The sequence below is a fragment of the Triturus cristatus genome, chromosome 5_2 (assembly GCF_964204655.1).
Source record: "Triturus cristatus chromosome 5_2, aTriCri1.1, whole genome shotgun sequence".
NCBI classification, from domain to species: Eukaryota; Metazoa; Chordata; class Amphibia; order Caudata; family Salamandridae; genus Triturus; species Triturus cristatus.
The window spans coordinates 371,560,251-371,576,595 of NC_140588.1; the positions used below are offsets into that span (position 1 = coordinate 371,560,251).

Below are 16,345 nucleotides of genomic sequence, written 5' to 3' on the forward strand. Positions count from 1 at the left end.
TAATAAATGTACGATGCAATGAGGCTGTTTTCTGTCAATAGCATGATCAACTGGTGCAAGGAGGCATTTTTTTGTGTTTACTTGGAACGCGCTTTCTTTTCCAGACCCGCTTTGTGTTAGCAGCCAGCATGTAGGACTAGCAGCGCGAGGCGTCGCACGAGAATGTCTACTCTTCAGGAGCATAATTCTGTTACACCATATGAGCAAGCAATTATGGAAATTGTGGCAGCCTTGCACAGTCAGAGAAATTAAACTCGGAGGATATTTTTAATAAATGTTAAATTACAAGAGAGCAGCTGAGGCCGTCCTCACTCCTCTCCTGGCTGCGTGATTAATGGAAAGCCCTTGGCGAGCAAACGAATTCACTTCACGTCCTCCTCCGCGATGGTGATTTCATTAAAGAGGAACACATTTCTTATTAAAAGTGCGGAAGGAAAACAGATACACACGCGCTGTACAATTTCCTTTCAAAACGTAGCGAAAACAGCCATAGGGATAATGCATACTGTTTTTGAGACGGAATAAATAATGCGTCAAGAAACGATGACGTATGTGGAAATGTAAGACTTTTTTTTTTTACACTACCGTGCCTATTGGTCAATACATATCTAATGTAGAAGTCATCATAAATATGAAATGGTGTGTCGGTGTCGATGTTACGAGCCTCAGGTGGCATACAGACCTTAGACAAATCTTTAATTACAGCTTCAACACGATAATTGTGAGCATCCTGGCTTTCAAGGGTTAATGGGTGGGCCCTGTATGTTCTCAATAACCTCCGAGCTTCAACCCACCCGTCCTGTTTCCACTGCCCTGCCTCCCTCACCTCCCCAGTTGGAGAGAGCATTTACAACCATCACCCAGCAATGGGTATTACGACATAGTTCAAAATGGACCTCACATTCGATTTTCAGGTCATACAACCCAGATTGCACCAAGGGTGGACCAGCTGGCTCAAGAGATAAGTATGCTTCTAAAACAGAAAGCAGTGTGGCCTGTTCCAAACCAACCAAGCAACAATGACGTCTTCTCCTGTAACCTCTATGAAAGTGAAGCGTAAAAACTGAAATATCTCTGAACAGATGGATCAAAAAAGAAATGCCTTCACATCTACGTATCTAAGGAGCTTATACAGATGGCTTGACAACACAGGGGAAGTGATGTGACAAGTAACAACTACATCACATCAAATTGTTGGAGTTCATGGCACTCCAAATGACCCTAAAGTCCTTGCTTCAAGTGATCGATTCACAGTTGATTCCTCTCAGATCTACACTTCAACCACAGTGTGTGACTTCAACAACTGCTCGATAGAGAGAGCGAGAGAGAGAGTGGGGGGGGAGGGGGGTGGCTGGCATTGGTTTCTGGCAAGGAATATTCAAGTTAGGCAATTCAACTCCTCTGCCTGCAACACCTGACAGCTGATGAGCTCGGATTCCAAGCTGTGGGAACCCATACCGATTAGGTGCTCATACGGGGCAGGACCCTTGGTGGCTGTGTGACTACAGGGCTACCCTATGTGTAGCGGTCCCACATGACGTTTATCCTCTCCTAAATTGGGATGGAGTGATTTTAACTGCGGAATGACATTTTAATAAGGAGCAGCTATCTGCCCTTACCATACGATAGTATAGGGAATTTCTTTATCTTTTTCCCTTAATTCACAGGGGGCACAAGCCCTGATGAATGTCCGTGCACCATTTACGGGGCATTAAGGACAGAAACATGTTGGCAATAGGGTCCTAGGACCATTATATCCCTAGCAAACCCTTATTCTTATTATATTTTAACATCAGTGCCAAACCCAAGAATAAAGGGAAACTGGGGTTTGACGCCGATTTTTAATCTTTATACCCCCTGGCCAAAAAACATCTCATCAAGTGCTCCCTGAAATATTGGTCGAGCCCACCATGACTTTTAGGCGTCGGGGTGTCCCAATGATGAAGCATGACACCACTAGGGTGTGTGAGGGAAAATAATAACAAAAGGACTTGCTTCCTTCCCCACGCCTAGGTGGTGTTATTTACTTCTAATAGGGCATACCAACACCTGAGCTGACAGCAGAGTTTTCTTTTCTTTTTGCTGACTGGTCCATCTTGGGAGTACCTATAGTGATTTAGAGCTCAGCAGACACCTACAGGAAGAGCAGGCATGGAGGCTGCAGACACTATCTTTAATAATCGGATTAGATAAAAAATAAAGTACCTTTGCAGGATCAGGAGAGGTGTTGTCCTCAAGAATAGAAGAAGAAATGTGCCCTTAAAGGTAGGATTTGGATTTTAAACCAGCATTTCAAATAGCATAAGCAATTAAATCAGCGTTTTTGAGTGAAGTAAAGAGGAAAAGCCATGAAGGTTTACTAAAATATTAAAGCGCAATGCAGAAGGCAAAAATATAGTTTGTCTCAAAATCAGTCAAAATGTATAATGGATCAGTCAGAGGGAATTGGCATAGTCTCAGAAGTCCAGAGAATGCAGTAAATCAATATGCTAAGAAATCAGACAGCAACCTTAGAGGCTTGAGAGAAAGTCTGGCTCACCTCTAGATTTATGCCTTTTTATTACATAACTCACAATGGAAACCTATGGAAATTGCACAGCCAGCATAAGGTGAGCAAATGTACCACCTATTAGACAAATCACAACGCATAATTAATACAGTGTCATCTAATACCACCATTCTAGCACTATCCCCTTAATGAACATTCATTTTATTTCTCTGGCCTGATGCCATCTGATGTGACAGCACAAATCTGACTACTTAAACAAGGTAGTCATATAAATGAATATGTCTACAGTAATGGAGCAGGAAGAGACCTTGAAATGATACAAATTTGCAAGATGATTTGCTCCGAGGCTCTCCACAAACAGCATGACCTTAAAAAGCATCAGTGCACATTGTGCTGCATGAGGTGTCAATGAGAAATTAAAACATGGCCGCTTTTGGTATCCAAGATGGAGTCAAGGGTTGGTTGGAAAATATAGTTCTAAATATTACAGCAATGTCATTTAAACTGCAAAGCATTAAATAAACTGAACAAATACTATTTAAAGGCAAAATATCTCGCACAATGGTAAGTAATAATGAATTCTCCAACATCTTCTCTAATTGTGGCTCTCCATTCATAAACCTATTTGACACTGTGAGCATGTTAAAACATGACAAAATCTCACCTTAACGTTTCAAGGATCCTGTGTCCAAGGAAAATGCCCTTTTAATAAACCAGTCAAAGACATTTCTCCAAGCTTTCTGCTGATCTCTCTACTTGCAAGGTTGATCTCCAAGTACAAGTAGGGCAAAGTAATAATAAATCCAATTACTCTAGTCTGACCAAGACTGAGGTGCTACCCACATCTGCTTCAGCTGTCCATCTGTCCATACTAGAGTCTACCGTGCAGACCAGTCAGGACCAGTTCTGTAGGATGTCAGAGATGACTTTTGACCTAAGCTGTACATTGCTGAGTGTGACAGCCTTGTACCTTCCGTCAGACACTTGAATCTCTAGGATGGCTGTAAGAACATCCTAAAAGGCGAAGTCGAACATCTTTCCATAATATCCTCTAATTTATTTAAATTTAAGAGTTCCAGCCTTTAATGATGCAGATGGTACCAGGATTTTGCCAAGGTGACAATACTTCTTTATCTGGCTAAATCTGATTTGCACTTCTCCCCTTTTAATGCACAACCATTCACATTAACACAACTTTTCTTCTCAGGAAACTTTTTTCACAATTCCAACGTTTCCCTAAAGGTTCTAGACAAGTCCTCGTCACTGGTATGGAGAGCTTTGGCCACCTCATGAGCATGTGCACAAAGTGGATTCCAGAATCTGACATGGCTTGTGTATTCTGAAAGGGGAACAACCTTTACAACGCAACTTTTACAACGCACTACCATTACAACGAAACTGTTACAACGCGAGTGCATTGACAACGCAGGACATTACAACGCAAGTCTTTACATCGACTTGCACTAGATGGCGTGCTAACATAAAAAATAGTGTAGTTTACTATCCCAACACCTTCCCTACTGTTACGTGGACTGGAGTTGGAATAGTAAATTACACTTTTTTAATGTTAGCACGCCATCTAGTGCAAGTCGATGTAAAGACTTGCGTTGTAATGTCCTGCGTTGTCAATGCACTCGCGTTGTAAAACTTTCGTTGTAACAGCATGCGTTGTAACAGCATGCGTTGTAACGTCATACATCCATTCTGAAAATGTGCACATTTGAAATATATGTTCTGCAGTTTCACACATAAAGAGAGACATTCTGTTTGTGTATTTAGAGAGAATGAATACCCATGAATAAGACCTATGGGGCTTATTTACAAGCTCCTTGCGCCGCCAGTACATCACTTTTTCTTATAATAAAAGTGACACATCAACGGTGCAAGGGGCTTGAAATAAGCCCTAGGTTTACAAGTAATTAACTTTTCCATCTTTTACCATGCCTCTTCGACCCAGGAGTCTTTAATGCGTTTGTTGTTGTGGTATTCTACATAAGATTGATTTCTACCATTGTTATCTATACAGCTGCAATAAACACATTGGTGAATTGTGAAATGATCTTTGCGGTCTTTTAAACAGCTACACAAGTATTAAAAATATCTTCTTGTATAATTGTTTAAACTATTGTAAGTAATATTATGGTTGCTGTCATTTCAGAACTGTTTCTTTATGACGGACCTCAAAAACTAGGAATTAAAGAATTGCCACAGGTGAGGTTTCTCTTGGTTATTAAATATTCACAAAACATTTTGTAAATTAACCCAAACACGTAATGTGACTTGTAACAGTTGTTTAGTTAACAGTTGTGTTAGTCGTCGTTTTGCTTAACAGCAATTATGCCTCCACAGGTACTGTCTCTAAAACCATGAGGGACTCAATTGAAGCTTCCTGCAGGAATTACTGCAGGCAAATTGCACTTGCAGGCAAAAACTAGTCTAGCTATTTACAAAATGTCAGGAGTATGAAGAGGGGTGCATTGTTGGACTAAGAGCAAACACCACATTATTCACAATAGTTAATCACTTTTCCTTATCACAGTTCTGAACAAATGCAGGTAAATGCTACTAACAGCTAAGGTAAGGCTACTAACAGCTATGTTTGCGCTTCAAGTAAAAAACATACCTTTGTTTGCTCCTGTCTCCCAGGCTCTTGTTTGCTTGTACCTGACCTGGGAAAGCCAGGTCTGTCAGGCTTTTTGCATTAAATGGAGAAGGGATCATCAAAAGGTCAACCAGATGTACGTTGGGATATAATGAGCTAGACATCCCAAGTGTGGTTGAGCTGCTTATGGGTAACTCTTGGAACAAGGATATAATACATTGTATTATATATTTATTTATTCGATCAATAATATGATCATTTACATCAAAAAGTTCACAGCCAATAAAAAACAGTAAACAATTGCATTACGTTATAAATAAAATGATTTAAAAAGCAGGCTATCACATACCTCTGACAGTATTAAAATTTTACAGATTTCAAATTTTTCAAAAATATTTAAAAGAGACGAATTCCACATTACAGAGAGTCTATGTTATGAGAGTTCCATGATTCAGAACCCCAGTAGTCCATTGGAGGCCCCATAACCAGGTGGCTTACATGTTCATTTTAATTTCACAGAGTCATCATTTATCACGTTTGACCTCTTCCACCAAGAAAAGAGCAAGTATCTTCAAATTGTGAATACTAGCCACCTTGTAGTATCCGACCTAAAAATGCGTAAAGCATCGGCGGAACGTGAAAAAAAAAAGAAAGCAGACGGCAGGCAGGGATTAATCAATTTTTCCGGAGATCTGCGTAAGAAGGACAAAAAAAAACAAGGTGTTCAAGGGTCTCAGGAAAAGAATGACAGTTCGGGCACAGGGATGTTAGAGATGCATTGTCCCAGGTACTTTTCCTAAAATTTAAAGGGAGAATCCTGTACCTGAATTGGATGTACAGAGCGCTTGCCTTCGGAGGTTCAATATCATTCATAAACATTTCAAAACCAAAGCATCCTTTTACATTTATAAAACTAGAAGTTAAAGTGCCATGTGCATTAACATCAAAACATTGTGTATCCACGTACTCCCAGAACCTTTTTTTGAGGAGCGGAACCAATTTTTTCGTGATGGACCCCGGGTCCTCCCACATGGGCACCAACCCCTATTTAAAAAGCCATTCCTTGACCTTGTTGAAACAAGCAAGGCAACCTGTTTGTTTTTGTAAGATCAGTAGCTCTTCCATGGCCTCCTTTACCGGGACCTGTTTGCTACTGGTCCATAGCCTTACTGTTGTGTTTACATTCTTAGTGTGTTTCCTAGTTCTTAATTCTGTATGATGACTGCTAAGTGTTCTTAGTGGAACGTGTTTTGTCATTACGGAATGTATCTTTTGTACTAGGAGACTGTTACAGGAATTGATGAGAACTGTTTGTATGCTGGTCTGCTCTTCGAGTTATTAAAGGATATTGCTACCTTTTATCCTGATTCCTGCATCTTCATTACACTGGCGACGAGTTTCAAAGAGCGGATGAACCCACATCAACCTTGGAAGCATAATTAAGAAGATTGTCAAGCTGTGATCCGAAGTTACGAACTAATGCTGATCGAGAGCATCGGAAGATAAAAGGGAACCGGAGCAACCGGAGCGGAGAAGGGAGCTGAATCTTCGAAGAAAAACGAAGGAAGTAAGACTGGGGAGTCAAGTATTTGACGAGAGAACCTACTTGAGTCAGTTGAGTCTCGAGCACGTCTTCGCCATTGCGGTGTCTCGAGCGCGCCCTTGCTGCCTGCATTTTGTGCGCGATCATCAAGCCGAGCGTGGAAGCGTCATAGCAACGTGCGTGCGTAACCCTGTGTACGCGTTGCTAGGATACCTTCACTCCGTGGCAGAACAAGGAAATAACGCGCTGATCGACGTTTCAACACATTTAACACAGCGCAATACGTGATTCAGAGGAATTGGAAGTCAACGTTACGTTTGCACTGAATTTTTCAGCGAAAGGAGTAGTCAAAAGCGTGGTGGATCCAGTTTAGAGTATTTCTTATATATTTTTTTTTTAGTTGCTTCAAGGATAATCGATTACATTTGTTCCAGCACAAACAGCGTACGTACTTGCCGGTAATTAAACCGGGTTTCAACGAGGAGTATTTTTCACAATTTTAACAGTTTTATCTTGAGACTAAGCAAGTAATAAACTAACACATTATGAGTCAACCCAATTATAATATTACGCCCTCACAAGCATTTTGGATTTAAGGAACAGAACCTCCTTTGAAATGGTTGGAGTGGAAACCTTACTTTTGCAATTACATTGATGCATTGGATGAAGACGGGAAAATGTCTCATGTGCAAAAGAAAAGATTACTGTTACATGCATTGGGTCCAGTTGGGTTAAAAGTGTATGAAGGAATGTCTAAACCTTGTTTTCCAGGTGATCTGAATGTATATGCTTTGACCTTACTACATTTGGATACTTATTTTGCGCCTAAGGTCTGCATTGGCGTTACTAGGTATAAATTATTTTCTAGGAAGCAAACTAAAGACGAAAGTATTGATCATTATTTAGCGGATTTAAAAAAAATGGTTTTAGATTGCAAATTTGGGGTGTTACAAGAGGATCTAATAAGGGACCAAATAGTAATGCATGCCTTTAACCCCACAATACAAGATAGACTTTGGATAAATGGTGACGCACCCTTGGATGATATTCTGGCAATTGTGCGTAAAGCAGAAATTTCGGGCAGATGTGCTACTGTTCTCAAACAAGATAATAGTATTGCTGATGTAGTAAGTAAGGTTAATGTGAGTGAAAAAAAGAAAAGTAATTCGAATTTTAAACCTGCTTTTACTAAATATGCACCTCCTAGTGGATCTAAACCTAAATGTTATAGATGCAACAGTTTGGAACATTTAGCGGATAACAAAATGTGCCCTGCTCTTAAATTCAAATGTACTAATTGTGGACTTAAAGGTCATTTTGCTAACGCCTGTAGAAGACGTAAAAACAGTGTAAGGTTCGTCAACAACTCGGATGAAAGCTATCAAGGTGCAAGTGAGACTGAGGAAAATGGTAATGAGGGGGATTTGGTCATGAATTTACAAGATAAATTAGTACTAAATATCGATGAGGGAACCATGGTCAACAAACCAGTTTGTTTGATGGATATTGGTGGGGTAGATATCAAAATCTACGCAGACTCAGGCTCACCTTTCACAATCATTAATGAAGAATTATGGGAATCTTCTTTTATACAAAAGGTGGGTGCACAGTTATTGGAACCTGACATTCACCCTGAAGGGTATGGTAGTGAAACCATTGATCTTCTGGGTTATCGTTGGTTTGTTTTTAAATTCAAAGGAAGAGAGTGCAGAGGGAAATTATATATTGCAAAAAAGGGACCACCAGTTCTCGGATGGTTTGACCAAAAACAATTACATATAATTTTGGACCCCAACAGTAGTGAACAAGTGTTGGTTGTTGATGACAGTAAGACAGTGAGTAAGGAAACTTTAAAGGAATTTCAGAACGTTTTTAGTAGTGCTCTAGGTAATCTTAGAAGATTTGAGCACAAAATTATTCTAAAACAAGATGCGTCTCCCAAAGTACACAAATGCAGGAATATTCCTATTTTGGTTAGGGAGGAAGTTAGTAAGGAATTGGATAAATTGGTGTCTAATAATATTATCGAACCAATTGAGGCCTCAGATTGGGTTTCTCCGATCGTCGTAGCGAGACGTAGTAACGGAAAAATTCGGCTCTGTGTAGATTTGAGGTACCTGAACAGCAATATTGTTGTGGACAGGTTCCCGTTACCAAAAATTAATGAAATGGTTTCTAATTTAAACAATGCAAAGTGGTTTTCGACCATAGATCTGTCATCAGCGTATCATCAGATCTCCTTGTCCCCAGAATCAATGAAACTTACATCTTTTATCACCCCCTTCGGGTGTTTTCAATATAAACGCATGCCTTTCGGTTTGGCCTCAGCCGCTGCTGTTTTTCAACGGTTGATGTACCATCTTTTCAAGGAGGAACAAGGCGTTATGTTTTTTCAAGATGACATTCTTGTTTCTGGCTGTGATGAGGAAGAGCATATGGCTAGGTTAAAAAAAGTGTTAAGCATTCTGCAAACTAATGGTCTTACGGTTGAGCATTCGAAATGTAAATTTGCACAAAAAAGTATAACCTATTTAGGTCATATTATTGATGAAGAGTGGGTGAAACCTAAACCTTCTTTAGTTTCTGCCATTGCTGAAGCTCCTACACCGTCCAGTAAGGACGATGTTAGATCTTTTTTAGGCATGGCAGAGTTTTGTTCAAAATATGTGTCAAATTTTGCAACAAAAACATACAATATTCGTCAGCTTTTAAAAAAAACCAGTACCTTTGTGTGGTCACAAGATTGTGACACTGATTTTAAGACCATTAAAGAAGCCATAGCAAAAGCTACTGCTCTTCATAGCTTTGATCCTTCGTTAAATAGTGTAGTTACTACAGATGCTAGTAACCAGGGCCTCGGAGCTGTTTTATCTCAAGTTGACAATCGGGGCAAGGAAAATATTATAGCTTACGCATCCAGTTCACTGTCGCCTTGTGAGGAAAAATATCCAATAATAGAAAGAGAAGCGTTAGCGTGTGCATGGGCGTTAGAGCATTTCAAATCTTTTATTTGGGGGAAACCATGTGTTCTTCGATGTGACCACAAGCCTTTGGTTAAGATCTTAACTACAGAAGGTGCTATCACTGCTTCAGCAAGATTAGCTAGGATCTCTATGAGAATGCAAACATTTTTATATAAGGTGGTTTACGTACCTGGTAAAAGTAATGTGGTTGCAGATTTTCTATCAAGAATGCCCTTAATGTTGGAACAATGTGAAAACAGTGAATGGAATGAATTACATATTGCCTTTGTACAAGATCAGGGTTTTTCTGCAATTGATAGAGAAGAGTGGGATAAGCAATATTTGGATGACAACATTCTCCAAGCAGTAATTTCTTTTATCAGTAATGGCTGGCCTAAGGAAAAAAATTATTGAATGCAGACTATAGACCGTATTGGGAGGTTAGGTCTGAGTTATCTATTTCTCATAAGTCTCTTCTGAGGGGGGAGAGGATAATTCCACCAGGGAATTTACGTGAAGGAATTGTGGATTTATGTCACGAAGGTCATCCAGGAATTGTTAGGACGAAGTCACTGGTTAAAAGATTGTTTTGGTGGCCAAACTTTGATTCTCAAATTGAAAGAATAGTAAGAGATTGCACCATCTGTGCTTCTTCGGATAAAATTTTGCAAACTTTTCGTCCTCCAATGGCTACAGGTTTTGTACCTAAAAACCCGTGGGAGTGCATTGCAGTCGACATCATGGGACCTATTAGTAAGAGAGATGGTTCTCATTATTATTTGCTTGTCCTTATTGACTTGTTTTCTAGGTGGCCAGTTGTTAAAATTGTGGAAAGTGCAGATACAGATTCGGTTCTACTATTTTTGGAGTAGACATTTGTGACTGAGGGTATTCCTTCATATATACTTACTGATAATGGGGTACAGTTTTTATCTTTAAAAGCTACCATGTATTTCAAAAAATTAGGCATTACACATAAAACTACTTCTCTCTATAACCCTAGTGGCAATGGAATGGTTGAAAGATTCAACAGGGTTCTTAAAAACACTATTCAATTATCACTGAAGAGTAATCTTGATTGGCCAACTCAAGTGGGGAAAACAGTGTGGAATTATCGAATTACTGTAAATGACTCTACTGGATATTCCCCCTTTATACTTATGAAAGGGAGAAGTCCTAGGTCTAAGGCTATTCCCACGTGGTTATTTTCGAATGAGGTGCAACCTTGGTCTAGGGAAGAAGTAAGTGCTCGTATGGAACTTGTGCATGATAGGAACAAAGCTTATTATGACATGAAACATAGTGCTAAAGAAGTTGTCATTGATGTGGGTACGTATTAAAAAACCATTCAAGGTTCAAAAGGGGGTTTCTCAATTTTCGGAACCCATTAAAGTAATTGAAGTTCTACTTAACTCTGTGAGGGTTAGTGATGGTAGGGTTTGGAATTTAACCAGAGTTGCCAAGTGCAAGAATGACCTTGCTAATTATAATTGGATGGCTGATGATTTAGATGATAGTATTTCTAGAGAAGTTCCTTCCGTCTATACTCAGGACAGTTGTTCAAATGCTACCATGTCAGATTTTAATGTAAATACTGGGGTTTCTTCACAAGACTCTGTAACCTCAGATTTTACTTTTTCTGACTCCTCTTCTTCTATTGATGGATCGGTTTCTCATCGTCGTTCGTCAAGAAAGAGGGTGGTGCCTTCTTGGTTAAAAGATTACATTGTCACCAATAAGTAGGTTTAGTATCGCTTAAGTTATTAAATGTTCATATCCATTTGATATTATGTATGGTGTTAATTATTAGGGAATTTTAGTGTTTTTAAGTTTGTATTCATGATTATTATTTTTATGGTTTTTTTTAGCTTTCATTTTTGTTTTGGGAAAAAGGGGGATGTGTTGTATTTACATTCTTAGTGTGTTTCCTAGTTCTTAATTCTGTATGATGACAGCTAAGTGTTCTTAGTGGAACGTGTTTTGTCATTACGGAATGTATCTTTTGTACTAGGAGACAGTTACAGGAATTGAGGAGAACTGTTTGTATGCTGGTCTGCTCTTCGAGTTATTAAAGGATATTGCTACCTTTTATCCTGATTCCTGCATCTTCATTACACTTACCCAGAACAAAAGTGCCTTAAGAATGGCAAAGTTATTAATAGATTTAAGACCAAGGTCAAGTCTTAGCGGCAGAAGGGGAGTTTGAGAATTGCCCTTATAAATTTGTTCTCATCAGAGACTAAGTCCTTAAGGTTCTCGAGACCCCATAACTCGGCCCCATATAGGGCCGCTCCTAGTCCTTTTGCCCTATGTAGTTCCAAAATTGGAGAGAACGGTCGAAAAGCAAACTACCTAGCCCTCCATGCTATTGCACAGTCGACATGCCGGAGAGTTAAAACCCTCTTTTCGATTTGGGGTGTCCAGACTAGCCTGTCACGGATTCGTACTCCCAGGTAGTCAAATACCTTAACCTGCTCTAGAGTTTGCGAGCCCAACATCAATTTACTCTTATTGGATTTATAGGGGTTAAACGTCATGTATTTTATCTTGGAACAGGTAATTTCAAAACTCCTATCCTTTCAAGCTTTAGCAAATTTATTCAAGATTTTCAAGATCCCCTTTGGCGTCCTAGCAATAAGCAGCGTATCATCTGCTAAGAGCAGGGAGGGCACAGGGCTACCCGCCAATTTTGGGGGATCACCTCCACAATCGTACAATTCTCCTATTAACCCATATATGTACATAGTAAATAGTGTTGGGGCAAGCACGCAGCCCTGTCATACCCCCTTACACATAGAAATATCGTTTGATAAGCTGCCATCTAAGTTCCACCTAACTTTAGCGTAATTATCTTGGTGCAGGCAAATCAAGATGTTAAGTAGGTAGGTTGGGAGTCCTAGGTCTCTAAGGGCTGTCCAGAGTTGGGTACAGTCTATTGAATCGAAAGCCATTTTTAGATCCATGAACACAACATACAAGTGACCCCCCCTAATAGTCACTTCCTTCCATATAAGCAGGAGAAATCTAAAAACTTAGTCTAAAGTGCTTGTAGAGGCCTTAAATGCTGCCTGCAGATTCGATAAAATTTTATTCTCCTCGATCCAATCTTGGATCCGGGTTAAAATAATTTTACAAACATTTTTTGGGGAGACGTCTATGAGGCTGATGGGCCTGTAATTTGCATGAGGCCCCTTGTCCCCCTTTTTAAAAATTGGGATAATTTCCGCGCCTCTCCAGGATTCCTCAAGGAATAATCACAACCCTTGCCAGGGTAACCCCTGAATATCACTAAATTAACCCAAGCCCAACCTCCTGGTAGCTGTGGACCAAGCTTAATTTAGGGCAATGTATAAAGTATTTATGCAGTACCAAAACAGAAATAAATTCAAACAGCAAAACAATAAAAATCCCAAACTAAACTAGAAAAGTAGAGTAAATTGTAGTCAAAATGACACTGACATGTAAAAAAATCTAATAAGGAGAACCAGAGATATGCATTTTTAAAGTTTTCAGTAGAAATAGCTCCAGAAAGGACAAAGTGCAAAAGATTGTCTATGGTCATGGTAGTCTGGAACCTAGGAGCAATTTGAGGCCGACTGTGATGGCGCACAGATAAACCAACCTGGTTCATCCTGTACAAAGTTTTACCTTCTGACTTAGTCCATAAGTCCCAATCTCCCACAGGACTACACTTCTAAAGTCTCCTAGGACCACAGAGGAGATACTTAGAGACTCACATAGGTGTCAGGTAGAGGCTAGCCCAATCCAGTTGCCAGTGGTTATCTGGGCAGTTGCAGGAAAGTTAAATAGCTTGTTGTATCCCTATAGCTTTAACAGGAGGTCAGCTGTATGACCCTTGCAGTCCACTTCTTTGTCCTGAATAGAAGAAGAAGCAGTTCCAGCTCTGTAGGGCTTCTCTCAGGCCATGGACAGCGGGCCCCCTCCTCTTCTGTTCTCCCTCAGGTCCAGTAGTGTTCTATAGTCAGTGCTTGGAGATGCCGCAAGCTTGTGGGTGGGTATGACTCCTGGTCATACCCAAACCAATGAGGTTAAAGCTCTTGGGGGCAACCATATCCACTTTGGGAATTTGCAAAATGGCAAGGGTTTCAGCCACGCTAAACGTGGGCTCTGAGAGCTTGGAGTGTATATGGGGAGTGTACTACGGTAATACTCCCACATCTAACACCAAAATCCAAATAACGTAGGATTTTGTAGCAGATAGTCATTGGATACACAAGAATTGTCTTGGCATCCTGTCCCCACCCTTTCAAGTGGTGTCCCTTGTATAATTTGCAAACCCAACAAGGCTGTCAGACAGAATGTGACACTCCAGCAGGATTTGACACTGCTGTGTCAAAAACGATGCCCATAGCCCCCACCATGCATATTCTGTGAGGTTTAGAGGAGTGATTCAGTCAACCTATTATTTGCTCCGGAGCGTCTTTTCACACTTTTTTCATGCGTATGCAAAGGATAATCATTGGCTGGGATAAATTGGACGGCAATTGTAAATTAGCCTCCTGGAACTTCAGGCTGGGAACAGGTAACTTCAAATTGTTACTTTTTCCCCTCAATTTTTATTTACAATCTAGTTTCACCTTTGAATTGGATTGGATTTTTAATAACTATTAAAAATAGTTGTTTGATTATTTTTCTTGCTAGTCCCATTCCCCAGATACATATTAGGATTTGAATCTGTATACTGGTTTTCCACATAGTACAGCTACACCTTCCACAGGGTGTAGCTGTGGGCGCTAATCAATGTAAGGACTTGTTAACATTGAATGGCTTCATCTTCTACTTTGAAATACCATGCTCCCTTACTTGTGGGCTACAAGGCCTACACAGGGGTGCCTTATTACTATTTAAAAGTGATGTGTTGACCTGTCAAAAGGATGTATTTATTTGATGGATCAAATTGCAGTTTTTACACTGCTACAGCCAGGCTGAACTGGTAGTCCTGAGCCATGTTTTGGATTGTCACTGTAGTGGATGGCACAATAGGTGCTGCGGTCCACTAGTAACATTTAACTTTTAGAACCAGGGTACACTTTGTGCCACATACCAGGGACTTACAGTTAAGGTAAATATGCCAATTAGGAGTATACCAATTTCATCATGTTAAAAGGAGGAGCACATGCCCCTTACTACTGGTTAGTCAGGGTAAAGTACACAGATTTCTACAGCCAACAAAAACATTAAGGCAAAAATCTTGGGGGTGATCCCACAAAACATTGTAATGCCCTAAAAGGGCTGCACATACAGCCAACTCAGTTTCATTTAATGCATTTGTTCTGTCTGTTTCCCTGGTCTGCATGTGGATTGCAGTTCAGAAATCGGTTCTCTGAAGTGCACGCCCCCATGGCATCTGCAAGGATAGGATAGCTGGGGTGGCCTTCAGAGATATACAGGTAATCATCATATTGTGTGACATGCAATATGTTTCATAAAGTACACTATGCATACTGTGTCCCTTACATTACATTTAAGCAATCACATAACATGCACTCAAAGTAAAGTGATTACCCCTAATACTGGGAGCTCAGTGTTTTCCTCAAAAGATTCAGCAGACCTTTACCAAGATGTACAGGTGAACATATATGTGCACTGAGAATCAGTCATTGACTGTCAACTGCCATCTCCACATAGCCTTTCGACTGGGCAAGAGCCATGATCAGTTATAGATGTTACAACACCAAGGGGTCGATTCCGATCCTGGAAAAAGGCTGTACGAATCGTTGTACGTAGCATTTTCTCCGTACGACTCCTACCCGGTAAACTTTTCTTACAACCTAGGAAGTACAATTTGTACAGAAAACCTTTTTCCGTACGAATCGTACAAAAGACCGTACGGGTAAAAAGAAACAACGATTCTGATCCGGAACAGCTTGTACGCGACGTCCGGACGTATTTAAGCAGCGGTTTCCGGCCCAGCAAGTATGATTCGTCCCTACATCCCTCCGTACGGCTCTTTTCTTTAACGGGAGCCAAACACAGCCGGAAAAGCTGAGTCCTACGTGAACCGCTACGCAACGGAGCCCCGGTACGCGACGTACACGCCATGAACCCCATCGTACGGTTCATCCCGGTCCTCTTAGCCTACGACCTGGTGCACTGGACCCGACGCACACGCCGCAGAAGGTGAGAACAATACCCAGGGGCCAGGGTGGGGGTGAGGGGCAGGAAACATACCCCAAATCCAAATCCACACCTATAATATGGAGCCCATACATTACCACCAGGGTCTGGTCACTTGGGGGGGCGTGTCTAGCAACCCCTGCGTACCGCAACAATGGAAGTGGACGTGTACGGTGCGTTGCACACGTACCCCTATGGCACCAGTACAATAGTGATATGGACCTGTTAGAAATGGGGGTCTCTAGTTGGTAATGGCTGGCCACTGTCCAAGTAGGGACCCTTCTTCCTAAGTCAGAGTAAGCAGCCTACACCCTTTGACAACCCCTGCTCAACCCTGTGGTAACGTAGCACGAGCAGCTAGGCTTATCTCAGAGGCAGTGTGTGAAGCATTTATGACCATGCACAGTAATATATTGAGGAACACTACAAATGGACACCACTCAAGTAGTTATGAAAAATAGGTATTTTTATATAGACTTAATCACAAGACCAATAACAGTAAAAATCCACAATACTATAAAAATATAATTACTTTAGAAATGCTGCAAGGAAAAATAGTTCAGGATGCGCAAAATGATGTTTAGTTCAAG

At 40.6% G+C, this 16,345-nt stretch overlaps 1 protein-coding gene across 1 annotated transcript in view; it reads left to right on the plus strand.

Moving 5' to 3' along the window:
* The window catches only part of LY86 (lymphocyte antigen 86), a 228,132-nt gene that overhangs the window by 122,027 nt on the left and 89,760 nt on the right, over window positions 1–16,345 (plus strand). Inside the window, exon 4 of the mRNA XM_085606613.1 lies at window positions 4,668–4,720. Within this exon, the coding sequence (XP_085462739.1) occupies window positions 4,668–4,720 (53 nt within the window). The remainder of the gene's footprint in view (window positions 1–4,667; window positions 4,721–16,345) is intronic.